This window comes from Protomyctophum bolini (genome assembly GCF_963924005.1).
Source record: "Protomyctophum bolini genome assembly, chromosome: 17".
Taxonomy (NCBI): domain Eukaryota; kingdom Metazoa; phylum Chordata; class Actinopteri; order Myctophiformes; family Myctophidae; genus Protomyctophum; species Protomyctophum bolini.
In genome coordinates, this window is record NC_137878.1 from 8,846,048 (window position 1) to 8,865,886 (window position 19,839).

Consider the following 19,839-nt stretch of genomic DNA (forward strand, 5'->3'; position numbering starts at 1 on the left):
GTTGAAAACCACTGCTTTAGCTCAAAGATTAGTATTTCCGGGGTGAGTACGTTTTTCTCTGGTCTGTTCGTTCACGAGTGCAGCGACCACGATGTCACCGGACACATCGGTAATCGTCTGGCAACGCAAGACTATAGTGTGATCATCATTTTTCGACCGCAGTCGAGATCATGGATTTCACAAGCCACGCCATCAGGGAACGACAGTTTTCTATACCTCCGGTCTCCTTTTGGCAGCATTCCGGAGAAGAAGGGAAGATATGACCTCATGATCAGCTCTGTATAGCAGTGGCCGGCAAACTGTGTTCTTCTGGATCGGACTTAGTGAAGAAACACGGGGAAGGTTGCCGTCTATTAGAGAAGTCGATGGGCTCTTCTCTTCCAAGAGAGATTTTTGCGCTCTCATTAGAAGGCGGATGTATAAGTGCCATCCAGCCGTTTCTCTATACCGAGGTTGTGGTGGTTATGCTACAGGTCTGGCCCCCCCAAGGATCCGGCTTTCACCGCACGGTATATACGTGGCTGCCAACCCAACCTGCCACCCAGAAAAGCAAAACAAGAAGGAAAGCCACACTGCTGACCTCAATTCTGTGTTCACGGTTTAAAACGTTTTGAAGAACTAAACTCCACTTGCAGCAGCCATACACAAAAGACAAGACGTTTTAGAGAAAATGAAGGGGAGGCGAGGAGAAAGACGAGAGAGACGAGAAGAGACGAAAGGGGGCAGAGGAGGAGGAGGAGGAGGAGGAGAAGACGACAATCGGGAACAAGAAAGGAGAAGGGAAGGGTTGAAGAGCAGGGGGTGGGTGGGGGGGAGTGAGGGATTGGACAGGAGGGCGTGAGTGAGTTCACCTGCGTTGACCTGTTTCCTTTTGAAGTGATTACTTGCAAGCTTTGGGACTTTCAGAGGCAGGACAATGAATGTCACACACATGGCCTCGTATACCTCTAGGCCCGTTTTCACTGCACGGCATGCACGCTGGTGTCACGCTGACCCATACCTGTCTGGACTGGTCTGGTCCCGTCCCCCCCCCGTCCCCCGTCCCCCCTTCAGAAAGACGAGGGCGTCAGGAAATAATTCCCCTTTGATTCATTTTCCCCCATATAGACGTTTCAAAAAGTACTTATTTAAATATCTTTAAAGCCTCGGACATAAAGCCAACTCGGCAGGTGACAACTCGGGACAATAAACACATTTTTTTTGGGGGGCCGAACAAATAATTAGAAAGAAGAAAAACAACCAAAAAAGCCTCTTTTTTTGGTCTTTCTATAAGTATCTGTTCGGCCCCCCAAAAAATGTGTGTGTGTGTGTGTGTTGTCACCTGCCGAGTTGGCGTTGTCTGAGGCTTTAAAGGTCTTGAAATAAATACTTTAAATATTAATGGGGAATTATCGGGACTGCGACGCTCTATACTCTAACGCACAGAGGAGACCTTTGCAGACCTGCAAAGTCATGGCATTTTTTTGCTACTTTTGCATGGTCATTAATCCATGAAAAACAACAAAGTACAAACTAAAAGTGTTCACATAACACGCGCACACATGCATGCGCGCGCGCGCACACGCACGCACGCACATCGCACACACGCAATTACGCATACATGCAATTACACACAGGCATGCAAGCCCCACAATTACACAAGCACGTATCCATGTACCTGTGTGCGTGCAACTACATCCCCTAATGACTACCTGCCCTGTCCTTAGAGGTAGGGGTTGGGGCGTAGGGTAGGGGGGGGGCGGGTGTATAGAGATGCATCTTTAAAAAAAAACATATCAGGTGTTTTGGAATGGCGGCAGTCCCTTTTTTTTGGAAATCCCAGGATTATGACTTGACGGCGGCGGCGGGGGCTATCCCATGAGGAAACCTGACTGACGGCCAGAGGAAACCCATGCATGCTCGAGTGTCTTATCAGACACACAAAGGACTTCAAAGAGCCGAGTGCGGCCTTATAGACCGGTAGGTTTTCAAACCGGCGGTCCAGGGACCACCGAGTGGTCCTCGTCGAGGCGGTTCCAGGTGGTCCCCATCATGGCTAAGTGATGGCGAGTTGGTATAACCGAATGGTCCCTTAATACTGTAGATATTTAACTCTTGAGAGTGTAAATGTCACGCTCTCAAGAGTTTACGTTGTTGTTAAACATCTGCATTGTGTCATTTACAAGAAGTCTACACAAGTAGAGAATGTATAATAATTGTTATTTTGATCAACATTTGCCAAAAGCCCAGAATTGTAGTTCTTATACAACGATAACGAAATATTCTATGGTTTTGTGTCCCGAGAGGCTAAGGGCTGTATTTTGCGTGTCTTAAGTACCAGGTCTTATTCCCTAACTTGAGTAAACTAAAGACCTGGAGGCGCATGGTCAATGCTCTTTGGCCACTCGTAATAGCCACATGGCATTGATCACGCCTCCAGGTCTTTAGTTTACTCAAGTTAGGGAATAAGACCTGGTACTTAAGACACGCAAAATACGTCATCAAATAGTTGTCCGTGGCTCAAATGCAGAATAATTAATGGGCCTTTCAAATGAAAAGTGTTGAAAACCACTGTTGTTCTAGACAAATGGACAGAAAGACAACCCCTGGCTCCTGACAGACGGACATGCAGACAGGTGACCTGACATGCACAATGTGGTTAAAGGAGAATTCCATGCTAGAATGCTTTTTTTTACCTTTCGTACCTTTCTTTGTAGTTGTTACGTCCCCACCAAAGAGGTCCAGGTGTTTTTTTTGTGCAAAAATTCTCAATGAGAATTGCATTGAATTTAATGGGAATTGAATGGGGCTATGGGGTGTTGTGCTAATTTGCTTATTCCCATCGAAATAAGTAGTAAAGTGTGCCGCTTGTGATATAATTTACATTATGAAGAGAGGATATAAAAAAATTTAATAAATATGGAAGCGATGGAAATAAGCGAATTAGCACAACACCCCATAGCCCCATTCAATTCAATGAAATTCATGTAGGGCTTATGGTAGGGGAAATAGCCAATAAGGAGCTTTTGCACAAAATAACACCTGGACCTCTTTGGTGGGGACGTAACAACTACAAAGAAAGTTAAGAAAGCCTTTTAGTATGGAATTATCCTTTAATGCAAGAAGGAGGAAGAACACATGGGCAGAGTGGAATGCAAAATAAGCAGGCGACCAAGGCCAGGAATTGCATGGTTACCTCCAGACTATTATTTTGTCGTGTGAATTCTCAAATAAATGTGGCGTTGAAATATTGCTGTCAACTTTCAAAAGTAAAAACGTCTCCTATATGGATGTATAACTATCTCTGCCAGAAAATGAACAATCTTTTTCATTTCCCAAAGTGTTAATGTAGCTCTGTTTACACCTTTACTTTATTCCTATTTACATACAAGTATATATAGTACCTCTGGGCCTGGGCTGCCTAAACTGAACAGGATCTGAAGGTTCGGAGAGCACTCTGCCTGGAAAGCCTTGCACGGGATGAGGAAGAGTGTGGAAATCAGACATGGGAGACGACCTTGATAAAAAAAAGAAGTTAATTAAGTCCTTGGCAGACATTGAGTTTTAAGAGGCGGCTGTTCATAGCTACTGTGGAGTCAGTACTGCTGTATATGGGGCCGAGACATGGACCCTCACAGTACAACAGGAAAAAGCCCTGGACGGAGTCTACACAAGAATGCTACGAATGGCACTATAGGTGTCACATGGACGGACCGCATCAGAAATGTGGACCTCTCTAGGGGACAAAGTCAGAGAGAGAGAAGGATGAGGCTGGCAGGGCACTGCGTCAGGCACCCAGAACTTGAGGCAAGTGAATTGACTCTATGGGAGCCAGCCACAGGGCAAAGTCTGCAGGATAGGGGAAAGAAGCGTGCCACCTATGTAGACGTGCTGCGGGTGGCGCGACAGCTTGGCTGACAACACTGCAGAGCTCAAGAACCTGATGTTATGGATATAGGAAATTGTGGAGGGCAGCGATCCCGGGAATCCCGAGTTGGTGTTGGCTATAGACCTCACTCTCGCAGCAACAAACAAAATTCCTATTTATATTATTCAATATTTATTTGTACATTGTTTTACCCTCTATTTTGTGTTGTTCCACTTTTGCTTTGGCAATGTAAACGTTTTTCCCTCACCGCGTGCCAATAAAGCTCCTTTGAATTGAAAATTGAAATTAATTGAAAGTGTGTGCAGATTTTAGATTTTTGAAAAATATTGAGTAACTTTGTGTGTGGCCTAGTTTCTCTCACACATGCATGCACGCGCGCACACACACACACACACACACACACACACACACACACAGTTTATTGACCGTTTAATGTAAGGGAGTCCTATGTGTGTATCTGTCCTTTGTACATTAGACTTGAGTAGGGGGGCCAAGTTTTTACTGCAGTCTGACGTGATTATTTTTTGTTTATTTTTATCTGTCTCTGGGCCGTAATTGAAGGCTGTGCAAACTTTTTGGTTTATTCGCGTTTCTTCTTCTCTCCCCCCTATTCTGGGCAACAGCCTTTCTCTACCCCCCCCCCCCCCACACACACACACACACACACACACCCCCCTCTCTCTCTTCTCCCCCCCCCCCCCCCCCTCTCTCTCTCTCTCTACCGTCTCGTTGTTTCTCTGATGTCCCCACACTCCACATCAATAGAGTTCATTAGTGTTTAGGGGGGAATCACACAGGGTCGGACACATGCGGTGGGCAGCCACGCTTCATGTGTGTGTGTCTGTGTGTGTGTCTGTGTGTGTCTGTGTGTGTGTGAGAGAGATTGTGAGTGAGTGGGGGGGGGGGGGGACCGCAGCACTCTCTTGTCTAATCATCTCGTCATTTCCTAATGATAGGTCTGGTACCACAGCTACTGGGTGTGGCGCCTGAGAAGGCCATAAAGCTCACAGTAAGTCACAGCCTCAGAGAGTGTGCTCACGCACGCACGCACGCACGCACGGTCGCACGCACGCACGCACACTAATGTCTACCATTACCGTATTTAATCTGTTGTGTGGATTTCATTTTATGTGACTTGCGCACACACACATTATGTGAATAATAAAAACACACACACACACACGCCATTGTCTGCCAGTGTTGGATTTCATCTTCTTGGATTTTATGTTTTAGAAGTTGTGTGAGAGAGTCTTCACTGCTCCAGTAACCTCATCTCACCTTTGAAGGGACACTTCACCCTTTTTTGCAAAAACAATATAATATGTTAACGACGTTTAGAAGATTTAGAACACTTTCCTGGGGGTCTTTATATACGTGTGTAATGTGTGGTTTTAGATCATTTTAGATTTTAGCAGTGTCTCTGATGTCATTTACTTCCTGGACTACATTGTTGTCTCAGTAAAAAAACAGCGCTCCCTCTATCCACATCCATCAGTGCACCAAAGCATTATGGGAAGTGTAGTCCAGGAAGGCCTTTAACCTCTTAACTTGCTACTAAGTATGCTTGATGAAAAGTACTTAGTAGTGTCCTCATCGCTGTGGTATGTTGAGCTTGTCGACTAATACTAGGAAGGAAAATGTTCGTCGACTACCTTTTTTCACTGACGAAAACGAAATGGAAACTAAATTAAAGCTAAGCTACCACGATGACTAAGACTAAATATACTGACGATTTTGTCAACAAATTACAAAACTAGACTAAAATGTTAGGAAGGGACTAGTGGACAAGAGATCCAGTATAAGTAAAAGACATGAAGAGATGTCTTTTTTTCACTTGGTTGCATGCTGAAAATAGTCGATCTACAAGCTCTAAATTTTTACAACATAGGTTATATCTACTAATGATGTGTCTAATTAATGCTGGCTTATGCAAAACATACAAAGATGCAAAGCTAGCGTGGTATTTGTAGCTTTGCATCTTTGTAGCTGAAGTTGAAACCGGCTCAACTTTGTGTAGCTGCTGTAGCTTTTGCAGCGGCTACAAACGTCGGATGCATCTTTGCATCTTCACGTCGCTGGCGGCTGCCATTGACAATGAATGGTAGGCGGTATCTTTGCGTCTGCCTGTGTGAACGCAGCATTACATGCTGCTACCCACTGTCAGTGATTTTGTGAAGCTAAAGGAATTTAATTATGAACATCAGGCTTGATATGATTCAGCGTTCAGGAATATATTGAGCTCTGGAACCTGCATATGGAACAAGAGAGCAAGGGCAATAATGTAATGAATAATGATAATAATAATAATAATAATGTAATGAATGGCATAAAACTAAACTAAATAATATGTAAACTAAAATATCCAATCTACAAGCAACACAATATGGCACACCACATAGTGTTGTGAGCTTGTACACTGTGCTATTTTGGAAACATTTAGACAATCTGTGAAACGGGTTAATAATCTCTCTTGTGCAATAATCTCACTGCATATATCTTATATCTGACCTGTGCCGTTAGAACCCCTTTTGGTGTTAGCATTATGTTATGCTTTAGCTATTGAAAAATAGCAGATCTACAAGCTCATAGCGCGCCACCGAGTGGCGCGCTACGAGCTCTGCTATTTTTGAAAAATCGAAGAATGACTGACACAGAAACATGGCTTTTTCAGAAAACTGTCAGGATGTATAGAAGACATTTATAGAATCTGATCTCGGGTCAGAATGGTGATGGTTTGTTGTGTCATCTGTCTCCTGCAGGTGAATGACTTTGTGAGAGGGAAGGCCCGACAGAGCGACGGCTCGGTTCCCCTGCCTGCCGAGATCCTGTCCGGTGCATGTGTAAGTCGTCATTTTGATCCCCAGAGTCATCGCATGACTTGACACGTATTCATAGTAAATAATAATGGTATAGTAATTTCTGTGTTAGCCAATACCGATACCGTTGTGATCTCGTGTTGTGTTTATAGCTATCTAGCTATATATATCTCGTGTTGTGTTTATAGCAGACTCCTAACTCAAACGTGCACTTGCAGTTTTGGCAAGTCTCTAAAGCAAACTCCACATATGCCCCAACATTTTATTTACCTGCCACAGTGTCAACCCCCTTATCCCCTGTGTCGGATCGGTGCTTAGACTGACATATTCGCCGATACCGATATGACAAATAAGGGCTGATATACCGATACTTTACATACAGTTACATACAGTATCGGCCCTGATATCGGTATCGGAAAAAGTATCGGTACTATCTGTACTATCGGGGACATCTCTAATCATAATGGTATAATAATAGTATTAATTATGGATGAATAGAAATCAAAGAATGGAGATGCTTCGTCATCTGGCTCTACATATCTCAACATTGGCATAGATCGTGTTAAGAGTATACAGTATACTGGAAAGCAGTGCATGGTTCCCAAACCTTTTCAGGTCAAGGACCCCTAAATCGACATTTATTAGCCCGTGGACGATATGCCAGGGACCCCCCCATAAGAGAAGATGTTTTAGTATGGCTCTAGCAGTGATCCTCAACCATTTTAATTTCAAGCACCCCCCCCCCAGTTTGACATGCATTATAGTCTACGGACCCCCCCTAATGCCATTTTCTATCTCTGGGACCCCCCCCCAATTTATATTGTAAAAAACAATGTCAATTTAACTCTTGAGAGCGTTGCTTCCAAACTATCATTTTAGGTATAGGGACCTTAGAGTATATATGAATAGAGAAGACACCCGAGTTCTCCTTCCATCCACTTGCATTAAGTTGCTCAAAAGCGCATGAGGCGATTTCACTCCTCCTTCCGTGTATACGAACAGAGTGCATTCTGGGATGGATTTGCCTCAAACACATGAACGCGCTGCCGTTGACTATCATCGTGCCGTTTGTGCTGCGTTCACGTATGAAACATTCGTTCACGTGTCATGGGCCTCAAACACATGACCGTTGCGCAATGATAGTCAACGGACCAGCGCTGGCTCGAGCTGCAATGACAAATTCGGGCCACTATGTCCATTTCGCCTCAGGGTTTTCCTCCGGGTGCCTTCTCTATTCATATATATACTCTAAGATAGGGACCCCCTTGGAAGTCCCTCAAGGACCCCCCGTGGGGTCACCGAACCCCACTTTGGGAACCCACTGCTGTAAAGTATCTAGTGTCGAGGCTGTGCATACCGTCTCTAACTATGTTTACCTGCCTTCTGAGAGGGCTGTCACAGTCCAGCGGACGGCCCGTTGGAATGTGTGATCTGTTGCAGGGAATGCCCCGCTTGTTGATGGAACGTGTGAAACTCGCACATGAAAAGACCGAGCAATATTTCCATATACTGTACCCAATCTCTCTCTCTCTCTCTTTCACACACACACACACACACACACACACACACACACACACACACACACACACACACACACACACACACACACACACACACACACACGCACGGACTGACGGAGATTGACAGGGACTGCTACCTGAGACACCCAGTCTCCCCCTCCCCATCTGTTACCTGCTCCCCGCCCATGCTGGGTTTTGATCACTGAGCTGTCACACACACACACACACACACACACACACACACACACACGCACACACACGATAGCCTACATCTATCTGGACCAGCTTATGCCTCCTAGACCAAATGAAAGGGGGCCTTTCACTCTGACTCCTCGTTTGATGCTACTCACTAAAGCAGAATATTTGGGGATACACAAGTCATTAGAGGAAGGCCCCACATGCCCATAACTCTGTCCACTCAGCCAACACACAACAATTGACCTCATTAAGGTCCGAGAGATTATTATTTTTTAAGGAATCAATTCAATATCAAATAATCGTCATGGCTGGGACGGAAAGAGTACAAAGAGAGGTGTGTGTGTGTGTGTGTGTGTGTGTGTGTGTGTGCGCGCGCGCACATGCGCGCGTGTGTACTACAAACAAACACAAATGTAGGTTCTGAGATGTAGGAGTGAAATGACTGGAAATTGGAAACACTCAAGTAAAGTACAAAGAAACGAGACGGAACATCGGCGTTTCGGTCAAAACCACGGAGAGCACCGTGTAGATTTAGAGCAAAGAGACGCTTTAGTCGGGGCTGAAGAAGGAAAGGCCAAAAAAATAAATAAATAAAATAATTACAGCATATCTCGTTTGATATCACCAATGGGGGGGATATATATCCCACAAAATGGGTCCCCGACCCACTATTTGGGGGAAAACGAGTGGAGTAGAGAGTAGAGAGGAGTGTGGACGGATGGATTTTCCTTCCTCCTTCCTCGATCCGCGAGACGTCGTGACAGATCCTTTCATCCTGACCAGGGCCCCCTGTGTTAGTGCTGGCACTGACTGCACCCTGCCTGCCACTTTATTACACACACACACACACGCACACACACACACGCACAGTCGCACACACACACACACACACACACACACACGCACACACATGTGCATTGAATCTGTTTTATTCTCTCCTTGCTCTCTTTTGCACTCTCTTCCTTTCAAAGTCGACGTCGTACGACTTGTCACACACGTTTTATACCGCAGTGAAATGTGTTCTCCGCATTTGACCCGTATCTCTCGGAGCGGCGAGGCGCAGCCGTGCCGCGCTCGGGAAATCATTTGATATAGTTTATTTGCCCCCCCCCCCCCCCCCCCAATCCAACCCACTGGGATCATCAAACCCCGACCTCCCGGTTTCAGGGTCGGACACTCTTAACTATAACCACAAGTCCAATGTCTGGTTTCTGTAAATCTTTTGACGTTTTTCTTTAATCGTTATATTCTACTTGTTGTTGTTGTTATACTTGCGCAAGCAGAGCGCGCAAGTATTGTGGTCAAAATAGGTTTTATATACTCTTATATACCTGCACACAAGATGTAACAATAAAGTACGACCTTGAACCTTGAACATGTTCCCACACACACAAACAAAATAGGGGGTATACACGTACACGTATACGCATGTACCTGTACATGCGAGACATGCATGTATATACGTGCGCGTGCATGCGCATGCACACGCACGCACACACACACACACACGCACACGCTCCAAACCCTGCTGAACTCTGTTTCGGTGAGTCTCTTAACCACCGCGCATGAAATCTGTTTATATCATTTGGGAAAGCTGTGAAAGTGTTGGTCTGAACCGCAGCGACAGCCACTGCTCCAATGGCTTTAACTGAGCCACACGGACTCTGTGTGTGTGTGTGTGTGTGTGTGTTTTTGTGTGTGTGTGTGCGTGCGTGTGTGTGTTTGTGTGCGTGTGCGTGTGTGTGTGCATGTGCGCACGTGCGTGAATATTGTTTGAGAACTTTTTAGTTCTTAAGTCTTAAAGTTCTCCTCTGTCTCTCTCTCTCTCTCTCTCTCTCTCTCTCTTTCTTTCTCACCTTTTTATTATCGCCTTATTTTGTTCTTGCCCTCCTCATTTACTCATTTCTCTCCCTGAATGGTTCTTTCTTTCTTTCTTTCTCTCTTTCTCTCTTTCTTTGGATCCTCTTCTCTCTTATCCTGCTGTATCATCTCTCTCTCTCTCTCTCTCTCTCTCTCTCTCTCTCTCTCTCTCTCTCTCTCTCTCTCTCTCTCTCTCACCCTCATGGGTCAGCAGTAGCAGCAGCAGCTTAGCTCAGGAGCATTAAACGCTGGCAGGCAGAAGTGGTTGCCAGGTCCTAATAATTATTTGGTAAGAAGGAACGACATGCTCAGTTGACTGAAGCTGGCTGGATGCTTATCTGGCGGTTTTTACTGCTGGCCTGCATTTGTGGACTTTGGTTACACAAAATACTCACTGGTCCAGTGCCGAGAGCAATGGGAGAGAGAGAGAGAGAGAATGGCTTTAATACAGTATTGCTTTGTTTGTTTCAACTCTAGCAGTTCTTCGGTGTAAATTGCTGTAGTCTCTGCTTGGTTGATTTTTAAGCTTTCTTTTTTTAGCTCGTCGTGGATTGTGAAGAGATTAAATGGAGAATTTAGCATGCACGCACGCGCGCACGCACACACACACACACACACACACACACACACACACACACACCCCGTCAGACACAGGCATGTGCAGCGTGATTGCTGTTTAAGCGCTGTTCTAAGCGCTAATGAAAGTGTGAATGGCTATTAATGGAGGGTAGCTAATGTTTTCAGCTGCCGCTAATCTGTTGTTTGGGCGTCTGATAAGTGTGGTCTTGCGCCTCATCGGGTGTGTGTGTGTGCGTGTGTGTGTGTGTGTGTGTGTGTGTGTGTGCGTGTGCGTGTGTGCGTAAGTGCGCGCAGCTCTGCTCTGTCGTCCAGGGTCTGCAAACCCTCATACCGAGCTCTTTTCGCATGTATACACAAAACAAGTACATTTACTTAATCACTGTCCTTAAAGTACACCACTTTGAGGTACTTTACTTGAGTACTTCTACTCCGCTGCAATCTCGGAGGCAAATATAGTACTTTTACTCCAACTGCATTTATTTTAAAACTTTAGTTACTTTGTAGATTTTGATTATTACAAAACCTATACATTAACCATGCACTTCAGTCCCACAGTATATACATTGAAAATTGCTGATCTACAAGCTCACAATGCGTCGTGATGTGACACATAGTGAGCTTGTAGGTCTGCCATTTACAAAAGATTTTTTTTTTTTATACATTTGAAAACTTGAATTGGGACATTCTGCATGATTGGTACTTTTAAAGTACTTTCTAAAGCTAATTCTTTCGTACTTCTAGTCAAGTAAGGTTTGGAATTGCAGTGTTGATACTTTTTACTTATAAGTAAAACAAAAAGAGAAGTGAGTACTTTTCTCAGCGTGAGGCTGGCAGCAGTGTGCGGTGGAGCGTGTGTGAGGTGTTGACTCCTCTGGGCTCCTGGTGGGATCACCTTGCCTTGTAATTACCTGGGAATCAGCAGAGAGAGAGAGAGAGAGAGACTCTGTAATCACACAAGCCCTCCGTCTCCCCTCCGTCTCCCCACTCGCTCCGCCTCAGACGACAACTCTTGTTTTGACTCTTTCTCTTTCTCTCTCTTCCATCTCTGCCTTCGTTTTATTACATCAAACCGTGTTTGGGTTTTTTTTGTCAATGCCAAAAAAGTCCGACGAGAGAAGAGACGACGCAGCACACGGTGAAAGCGTTTTGGAAAACAAACGGCTTAAATGCGAACCGCAAACTGCACTTTTATCGCTTTTATTGCAGTGTTCGGGTATAGTCTTATTTATGTCGGTCGTCCCAATCAATGGAACCGTACCAGTACTTTGTGCGTGCGTGCGCGCCTGCAAAGTCATGTCTCTCATTCTCAGAGGTGGATACTTAAGTAGATTTACTTAAGTAAATGCACTTAATTACTGTAGATAAGTACTGACTTGAGTACAACAATTGTACTTAAGAACAGATTTACTTAACTTAAATGTCCACCTCTGCTCATTCTCTCGCTTTTGTTGGACCTGCTGTGTATTTGGTATTTTGAATACATGAAATGTATGTAGGATTACAGACATTCTATAGGGCTATTAACACTATTGGAAAGGTGATGATTATAGGAAAGCCTGCAGACAATAATGCCAGACAATATTGCCGGTATGAGCGTCACAGAAAAAGCGAAAACAAGATTCACTTGTTGAAAGGACAAGTAAAATTGTAACGCACTTGTCAGGGAAGATGTAATACTTAATAATTATTTGCGCGAATACATTTCACATCTTGTGATTTCATAATCTCAAATCCATCGTCCCTCCATATTTTTCACATCGATAGCCATTCCATTCATTTTTTTTTAATTTCCCTTCTTTCTCCAATTGTGGGGTCCTTTTTGAAGAGGTTCCAAAATGGACCCTTATATATACAAGTCTGCAAATGGAAGGGTCCGTTTGGTCCCGTTTGCACAGAGTTATGGCCGAAATTAGAGTGTCTCGAGTCGTACGTATATAGTGGTCATTTTCTCCCAGGCGTCCATCATCATTCCCTCTCCTTCAGGTCGTGTCAGCCCCCTTTTTAACCTCCCGCTCGTTTGTCTTAACGTGTGTCACCTGCCTCTTGGCTGCTCTAACCTTTCTCCACTTCTCATTAGGCTTTCCCCAATTAGAAGGCAACCCAAACTTAAAGGGAGGGGGGGGGGGGGTAGGTCCTCTTATAATGCTCTCTCGTCCCGTTATCTCGACATGTAATCAACCATAGGCCGCGTCCATAAAACGAGCCGTAAAGGTATAGCTGTGAGCTGTATATAGGGGGGCTTTAGAGAGCCGCGGCCCGCCTGCTGTTCCCAGCCTCTCGTTTTGGGTCTGAACGGGATGCCAAGAGCCTGTTCTGCCCTCCACTTTATATTTATATATATACTGTATATATGCTCACCTTCAATGAGACGATTATGATCTCTCACTCCCTCCCCTCCCCCCTCCCCTCCTCTTTCACTTATATGGTCAAATAATATGGTAACGCTTAAAATGGAGGGACTTTTTTTTTTTCTTTCTCCCTTTTGGCTGAAAATGCCCAATGTTGCAGTTTGGAGGAGTTTGACAGCTTTTCCGTAAAAGAGCCAGAGGCAAAAAACAAAAAACGGGAACAATCCATCATTCATATCGGTGCACCCCCCCCCTCCCTCCCCCCTGTTACAAAGAAACAACAACAAACAGGGCCCTATTTAAGATGTGAAGGCTGCCATGGCAACAGATTGCGATCTAATTGCGGTGGTGTGCTGCTGGCTGGCTGGCTGGCTGGCTGGCCCCCCTTTTGTGTGTAACTACACAGTAACCGTTGGCAACCGTAGAGAGAGAGAGAGAAGTATTATTAAAGAAGAAAGAGAATGGGAGAGAACCGAGGAGGACTCGTTAGACACCAGGTCACTGGGATAGAGAAGAACCCAAAAAAAGACTGGGCTTAGAGTGAGATGAGAATGAGATAATGCTCAGAGGGAGAGAATGAGAGACACGATTAGAGGAACGAACAAGTGAGTCACAGTGACAGTCTGACAAGAGGCCGTGTCAGTCAGTCAGTCAGTCAGTCAGTCAGTCAGTCAGTCACACACAGCTCAGTTTCCCCCCAAAACAAAACCCATCTTTTTACGCACACAGCGAAACACGTAGTGTTCATTTAACTTTTGACAGTATAAAATAGACCCAGATGTTTCTTTTTTATACCGTGCGCGCGCTATATACCGCTATATGCTCTGCTGCACTGAGAAGCCTTGTTGTCGTCACCGCGTCGCAAAAAAAGAAAGAGCGAGCCATTTTTACCCCTCGCCACACCTTTACCCCAGATAGCCCTTAAAACACCTTTTGGTGTTAGCATTATGCTATGCTTTAGCTATTGAAAAATAGCTAAATACGAGCTTGTATACAGTAGGGTCTGCTATTTTTGAAGAATCGTGAAAAGTGACACGAAAGTGTTTGAGAACGACTGACATGATAGAAAAACATAGCTTTTTCAAAGAAAACAGTCAGGATTCATAGAAGACATTTTGCAGAATCGTTCCCAGGTCAAAATGTTCATGTTAAAACATGAAAGGCAAAGAACCGGGACCTGCCCCAACGTGCTCCATGTTGGCTTTAAAACCCTCCCCTCCTCAACACGGAAAACACACGTTTGAAAAGCGAGAAGTCAAGTGAGAGGTTATAGGGACAGACAGACAGACAGACGGACAGAAAGACAGAGAGACCCTGCAGACAAACAGCTGACAGCTATAGACAGACTGCTGCATCAGCTGGACCCCCCCTCTTCCCCACTCTTCCCCCTATCCGCCATGTTTTTGCCCTGTGTACTGCTTGATGAAATGATGTCACTTTCAGCCACAGTGGGGGGATTTTCTCAACCGTTTTAACTTCAAGGAGCCCACTGTTTGACATCCGCTGGGCGGGGAGGAGGGGGGGGGGTAAGCTATACGGGGAGGCAGTGTAAGCAGGCTTATCGAACCCACTGTCGAGCATTTTCTGTTCTTTTGTGGAAAGACGGAGGAAGACAATGCATTCTGAACGGAACCGGTATCTTTTACTATAGGGCCTTCAAATACCATACTTTTCAGACAGAAAAAAAACAGACAGTTATATTACCTTTTTTTACCAATACAATTTAATGAATGAAACTGTTCAACATGACATCATGGGCCGCTATGATTGATAACAGGCTTGATAAGCCCAAATTAACTCAATGAGCTTGTCATCAGATTTTTTTCGTTGATGAAATTGTCAGTATATTTAGTTTTAGTCATCCTAGCTTAGCTGATTTAGTTTTTGTCAGTGAAAAAAGGTAGTCGACGGACATTTTTTTGTCATAGTATATTAGTCGACGAAATCAACACTGCTGTCCTATTATTCTGTGGATGATGCCTTGGCTTAGTGTGTGGTCCCTGGTCGCAATGACTACATAACTTGTAGATCTGCTATTTTTGAAAAAATCTTGAAAATGTGGCACAACTCTTTGAATATATATACGCTTTCAGAGCGAGCGTTTTTAACTCAAATCTTTGCTTCTGGGAGCATATTTTCAGATGGGGGGAACCACTGACACAATGGAAACGTGGGGTTTTTCTGAAAACTGTCATGATTTAGAAGACATTTTGTAGAATCTTGGTGAGGTTCTCGGTCCTAAATGGGCTTAAAGGCGAGCTCGCTTCTCGCCCTCAGCAGGGCGTCTTACTGAATATATTACTAAAATATGCTCTGCGAATAAAAGATGTCTGTCACCCCCAGGCTGGCGGTTCCCAGGTGATCTTCACCAACCCTCTGGAGATCGTTAAGATCCGTCTGCAGGTGGCGGGGCAGATCACCACCGGGCCCAGAGTGAGCGCCATGTCCGTCATGAGAGACCTGGGCTTCTTTGGACTCTACAAGGTGAGGCTCGTTGTCTGTGATTACGGCGGCTGGTGGTCCAACTGTTTGATTTGGGGCAGCAAATGCTGATTTTGTTTTAGTTTTTTTTAGTCATAGTCGTTTGAATAAAATGTTAATTTTGTTTTAGTCGTATTCTAGTCACCTGGAATGCTTTAAGTGTCGATTTTAGTCGACTGCAGTTGTTCTTTGTCGACGAAAATTGCATTTTGGCGGGCCTTGATGCCGTTGATTTTACACTATAAGTTCACGACGCGTCGCGCTGTGAGCTTGGCTGATCCCATGTCTCGCTAGATTAGTTTTTGTTAATGTATTTGCCACTGTTGTCCTGCATTTTTGCCATGAAGATAATTGTGTAAGTGTTGTACTGTTGTTGCTCATTGCGAGCTTGTAGAGCTTGTAGACATCCTGCAATACTTTAACTTTTAGTACTTTAAGTACATTTTGGTGCCGAACGACGTACTACTGTACTGTACTGTACTGTACTGCTACTGTACGGCTCGAACGACGCATACAGTAGCGCCACACAGTCCTACAGTAACATGGATTGTCCCTTCTGTTGTTCCCAGCATGCACCACACTCTCTACAGTAACATGCATTCAGTGGCGTGCACAGATAGACACTAGGGGGTGCTAGAGCAACGTGCCCTTTTGGGGGGGGGGGGGGGACTTTTTTTTGTACAGTATATACTGTACAGTACATTGTACAGTATGTGGACCATGGTGACATTGATCAATTCTTGATAAAAAATCTATTTTTTATTCACTTGAGCATCTGCCCCCACTGCATGCATTGTTCTTTCTGTTGTTCCCACCAGCCACACAGCCCCACTAGTAACATACACATAGTCCTCTCTGGTGTTCAGACCATGTGCCACACAGCCCCACAGTAACATACACATAGTCCTCTCTGGTGTTCAGACCATGTGCCACACAGCCCCACTAGTAACATACACATGGTCCTCTCTGGTGTTAAGACCATGTGCCACACAGCCCCACTAGTAACATACACATGGTCCTCTCTGGTGTTAAGACCATGTGCCACACAGCCCCACTAGTAACATACACATGGTCCTCTCTGGTGTTAAGACCATGTGCCACACAGCCCCACTAGTAACATACACATGGTCCTCTCTGGTGTTAAGACCATGTGCCACACAGCCCCACTAGTAACATACACATGGTCCTCTCTGGTGTTAAGACCATGTGCCACACAGCCCCACTAGTAACATGCACATAGTCCTCTCTGGTGTTCCCACCATGCGCCACACAGCCCCACTAGTAACATGCACATAGTCCTCTCTGGTGTTCAGACCATGCGCCACACAGCCCCACTAGTAACATGCACATAGTCCTCTCTGGTGTTCAGACCATGTGCCACACAGCCCCACTAGTAACATACACATAGTCCTCTCTGGTGTTAAGACCATGCGCCACACAGCCCCACTAGTAACATACACATAGTCCTCTCTGGTGTTCAGACCATGTGCCACACAGCCCCACTAGTAACATACACATAGTCCTCTCTGGTGTTCAGACCATGCGCCACACAGCCCCACTAGTAACATACACATGGTCCTCTCTGGTGTTCAGACCATGTGCCACACAGCCCCACTAGTAACATGCACATAGTCCTCAAAGGTGTTAAGACCATGTGCCACACAGCCCCACTAGTAACATGCACATAGTCCTCTCTGGTGTTCAGACCATGTGCCACACAGCCCCACTAGTAACATGCACATAGTCCTCTCTGGTGTTAAGACCATGTGCCACACAGCCCCACTAGTAACATACACATAGTCCTCTCTGGTGTTCAGACCATGTGCCACACAGCCCCACTAGTAACATACACATGGTCCTCTGGTGTTCAGACCATGTGCCACACAGCCCCACTAGTAACATACACATGGTCCTCTGGTGTTCAGACCATGTGCCACACAGCCCCACTAGTAACATACACATGGTCCTCTGGTGTTCAGACCATGTGCCACACAGCCCCACTAGTAACATACACATAGTCCTCTCTGGTGTTCCCACCATGTGCCACACAGCCCCACTAGTAACATACACATAGTCCTCTCTGGTGTTCCCACCATGTGCCACACAGCCCCACTAGTAACATGCACATAGTCCTCTCTGGTGTTCCCACCATGCGCCACACAGCCCCACTAGTAACATGCACATAGTCCTCGATTTTTCAAAAATAGCAGACCTACAAGCTCGTAGCGCGCCACTCGGTGGCGCGCTATGAGCTTGTAGATCTGCTATTATTTCAATAGCTAAAGCACGACATGATGGCATGGTCCTCTCTGGTGTTCCCACCATGTGCCACACAGCTTCAAAACCCAGTCCATTGTTCCTAATTGCAGTCGTGACTAAATCATAGGAGCTTTTATTTTTTATTGACTATTGTGGAATTATAGATAGTTATATACCCGTGGCCGACATCGGCTATCATTTCAAATCAACATTTCCATGTGGTCCTTATTCGTTGGAGTGTAAGAAAATGGCTCAATTTATGCTCCCAAGCTGTATTTAACCCTAATTGCCATAATTGGCATTCTCTTTCTACGGGCATGTGGGGCTGAAAATGACAGCGTTATACTGTTTAATCATATTAGTGTGCGTGCGATATTTCTCGGCCCCACAGATTGTAAAGCGTTGGATTTTACAGTTTCATGGCAGTGTGGCTGATACAGTTTTTTTTTTAGCAATGCTGCATTGTTTTAGTTTAAGTTGCGGTCTCTTGTTTTATTTCCAGAATTGTCATGGTTTTCGTTTTGATCATTGGCAGCACCTTCAGAGTTGCCAGTTGGGATGTCACATGCTCGCACGCACGCACGCACGCACGCACGCACGCACACACAAACACACACACACACACACACTATAGCAGTGGCTCCCAAATGGTGTCCCACGAGACAATCACACATTGTTGCAACATACAGCCGTGCAAAAAAGAAGTTACAAATTATTTTGTAATTTAAATTCTTTACCCTGAAATGACTTTACCCAATTTCAACCTGACGTCCCCATTTCGCATGCATTTGTATTATTTGACCTCGGCCAACCCGTAACAAATCACGCACGCGTGTGAAGTGAGGGGCGCTCTTATCATCGTAGATCATGACGTAAATTCTCCCAAGTCATTGTCAATGAGAATGTAATGTTTGTGTAAGACGGATAATCTACACTACTAGCTGAATATAGGACCTCAAATAAATGATGACAAATGTCAAAATAGCAGATCTACAAGGCTCACAAGACGTTGACATCTATTCAGTCTAATTTCGGCATGTTACTTTGACCTTCCCGTCGGTATGCCTTATTGGGCACATGTTTGAAAACCTCCTTTTTAATGTTTTTATTTTGTTTTATATGTATCTAGATCATTTCATACGTTCTACGTCTATAATGTTCAACAGAGACACACAACTCTCTGGAAACGAATAGTCCCAATGTTGTGCGAATAGCAGCAGACCGAGAGAGAAGCGACAAACAAACGATGGGAATGAATGGGCTCACTGTGGCCTCCACTAAAACCAGCTATTGAACCGGAGCTAGTTGGGCACGTCGGCTTATACTGTTAAACAAAGAATGTCTCATAAAATGATCATAATCAGGAAGCCTTAACCCATTCTGACCTGAGATCAGATTCATACGAGGTTTCCACTGGACACACACTGGTCTGATTAACCCCATTCTGACCTGAGATCAGATTCTAAAAATGTCAGTCGTTCTTCGATTTTTCTAAAATAGAAGACCTACAAGCTCATAGCGCGCCACTCGGTGGCGCGCTATGAGCTTGTAGATCTGCTATTTTTCAATAGCTAAAGCATAACATAATGCTAACCCCAAAAGGGGTTCCCGCCCCAAAATGGGTTAAGGGAACATGACGAATCAACTGACATCCACACAGTAGCGTTAATCCGTGCAGATATTAATTTATGACCTATCTTTGTGCGTGCGCGCGGAGTGGACGCAATGAACGTACAGTGTAGCTACTGTTGGGACACGCCGTTACCATATTGGACTGTCAGTGTACGGTTGGTTATAACGTTATAAGGCCATTGTGCTGGCCGTGCACTTTGTGTGCGAGTGCCTATACCGGCGTCTGCATGCTATCTGACTATACCTGTCAATGTAGCCCAGGTATACTCGCATGCAGA

At 45.0% G+C, this 19,839-nt stretch overlaps 1 protein-coding gene across 1 annotated transcript in view; it reads left to right on the forward strand.

The window, feature by feature from the left end:
* Window positions 1-19,839, forward strand: part of slc25a13 (solute carrier family 25 member 13) — a gene marked incomplete at both ends in the record, with an annotated part of 99,856 nt that overhangs the window by 58,114 nt on the left and 21,903 nt on the right. Inside the window, 3 exons of the mRNA XM_080787066.1 lie at window positions 4,825-4,877; window positions 6,628-6,708; window positions 15,533-15,673. Coding sequence (XP_080643192.1) covers window positions 4,825-4,877; window positions 6,628-6,708; window positions 15,533-15,673 — 275 coding nt within the window. The remainder of the gene's footprint in view (window positions 1-4,824; window positions 4,878-6,627; window positions 6,709-15,532; window positions 15,674-19,839) is intronic.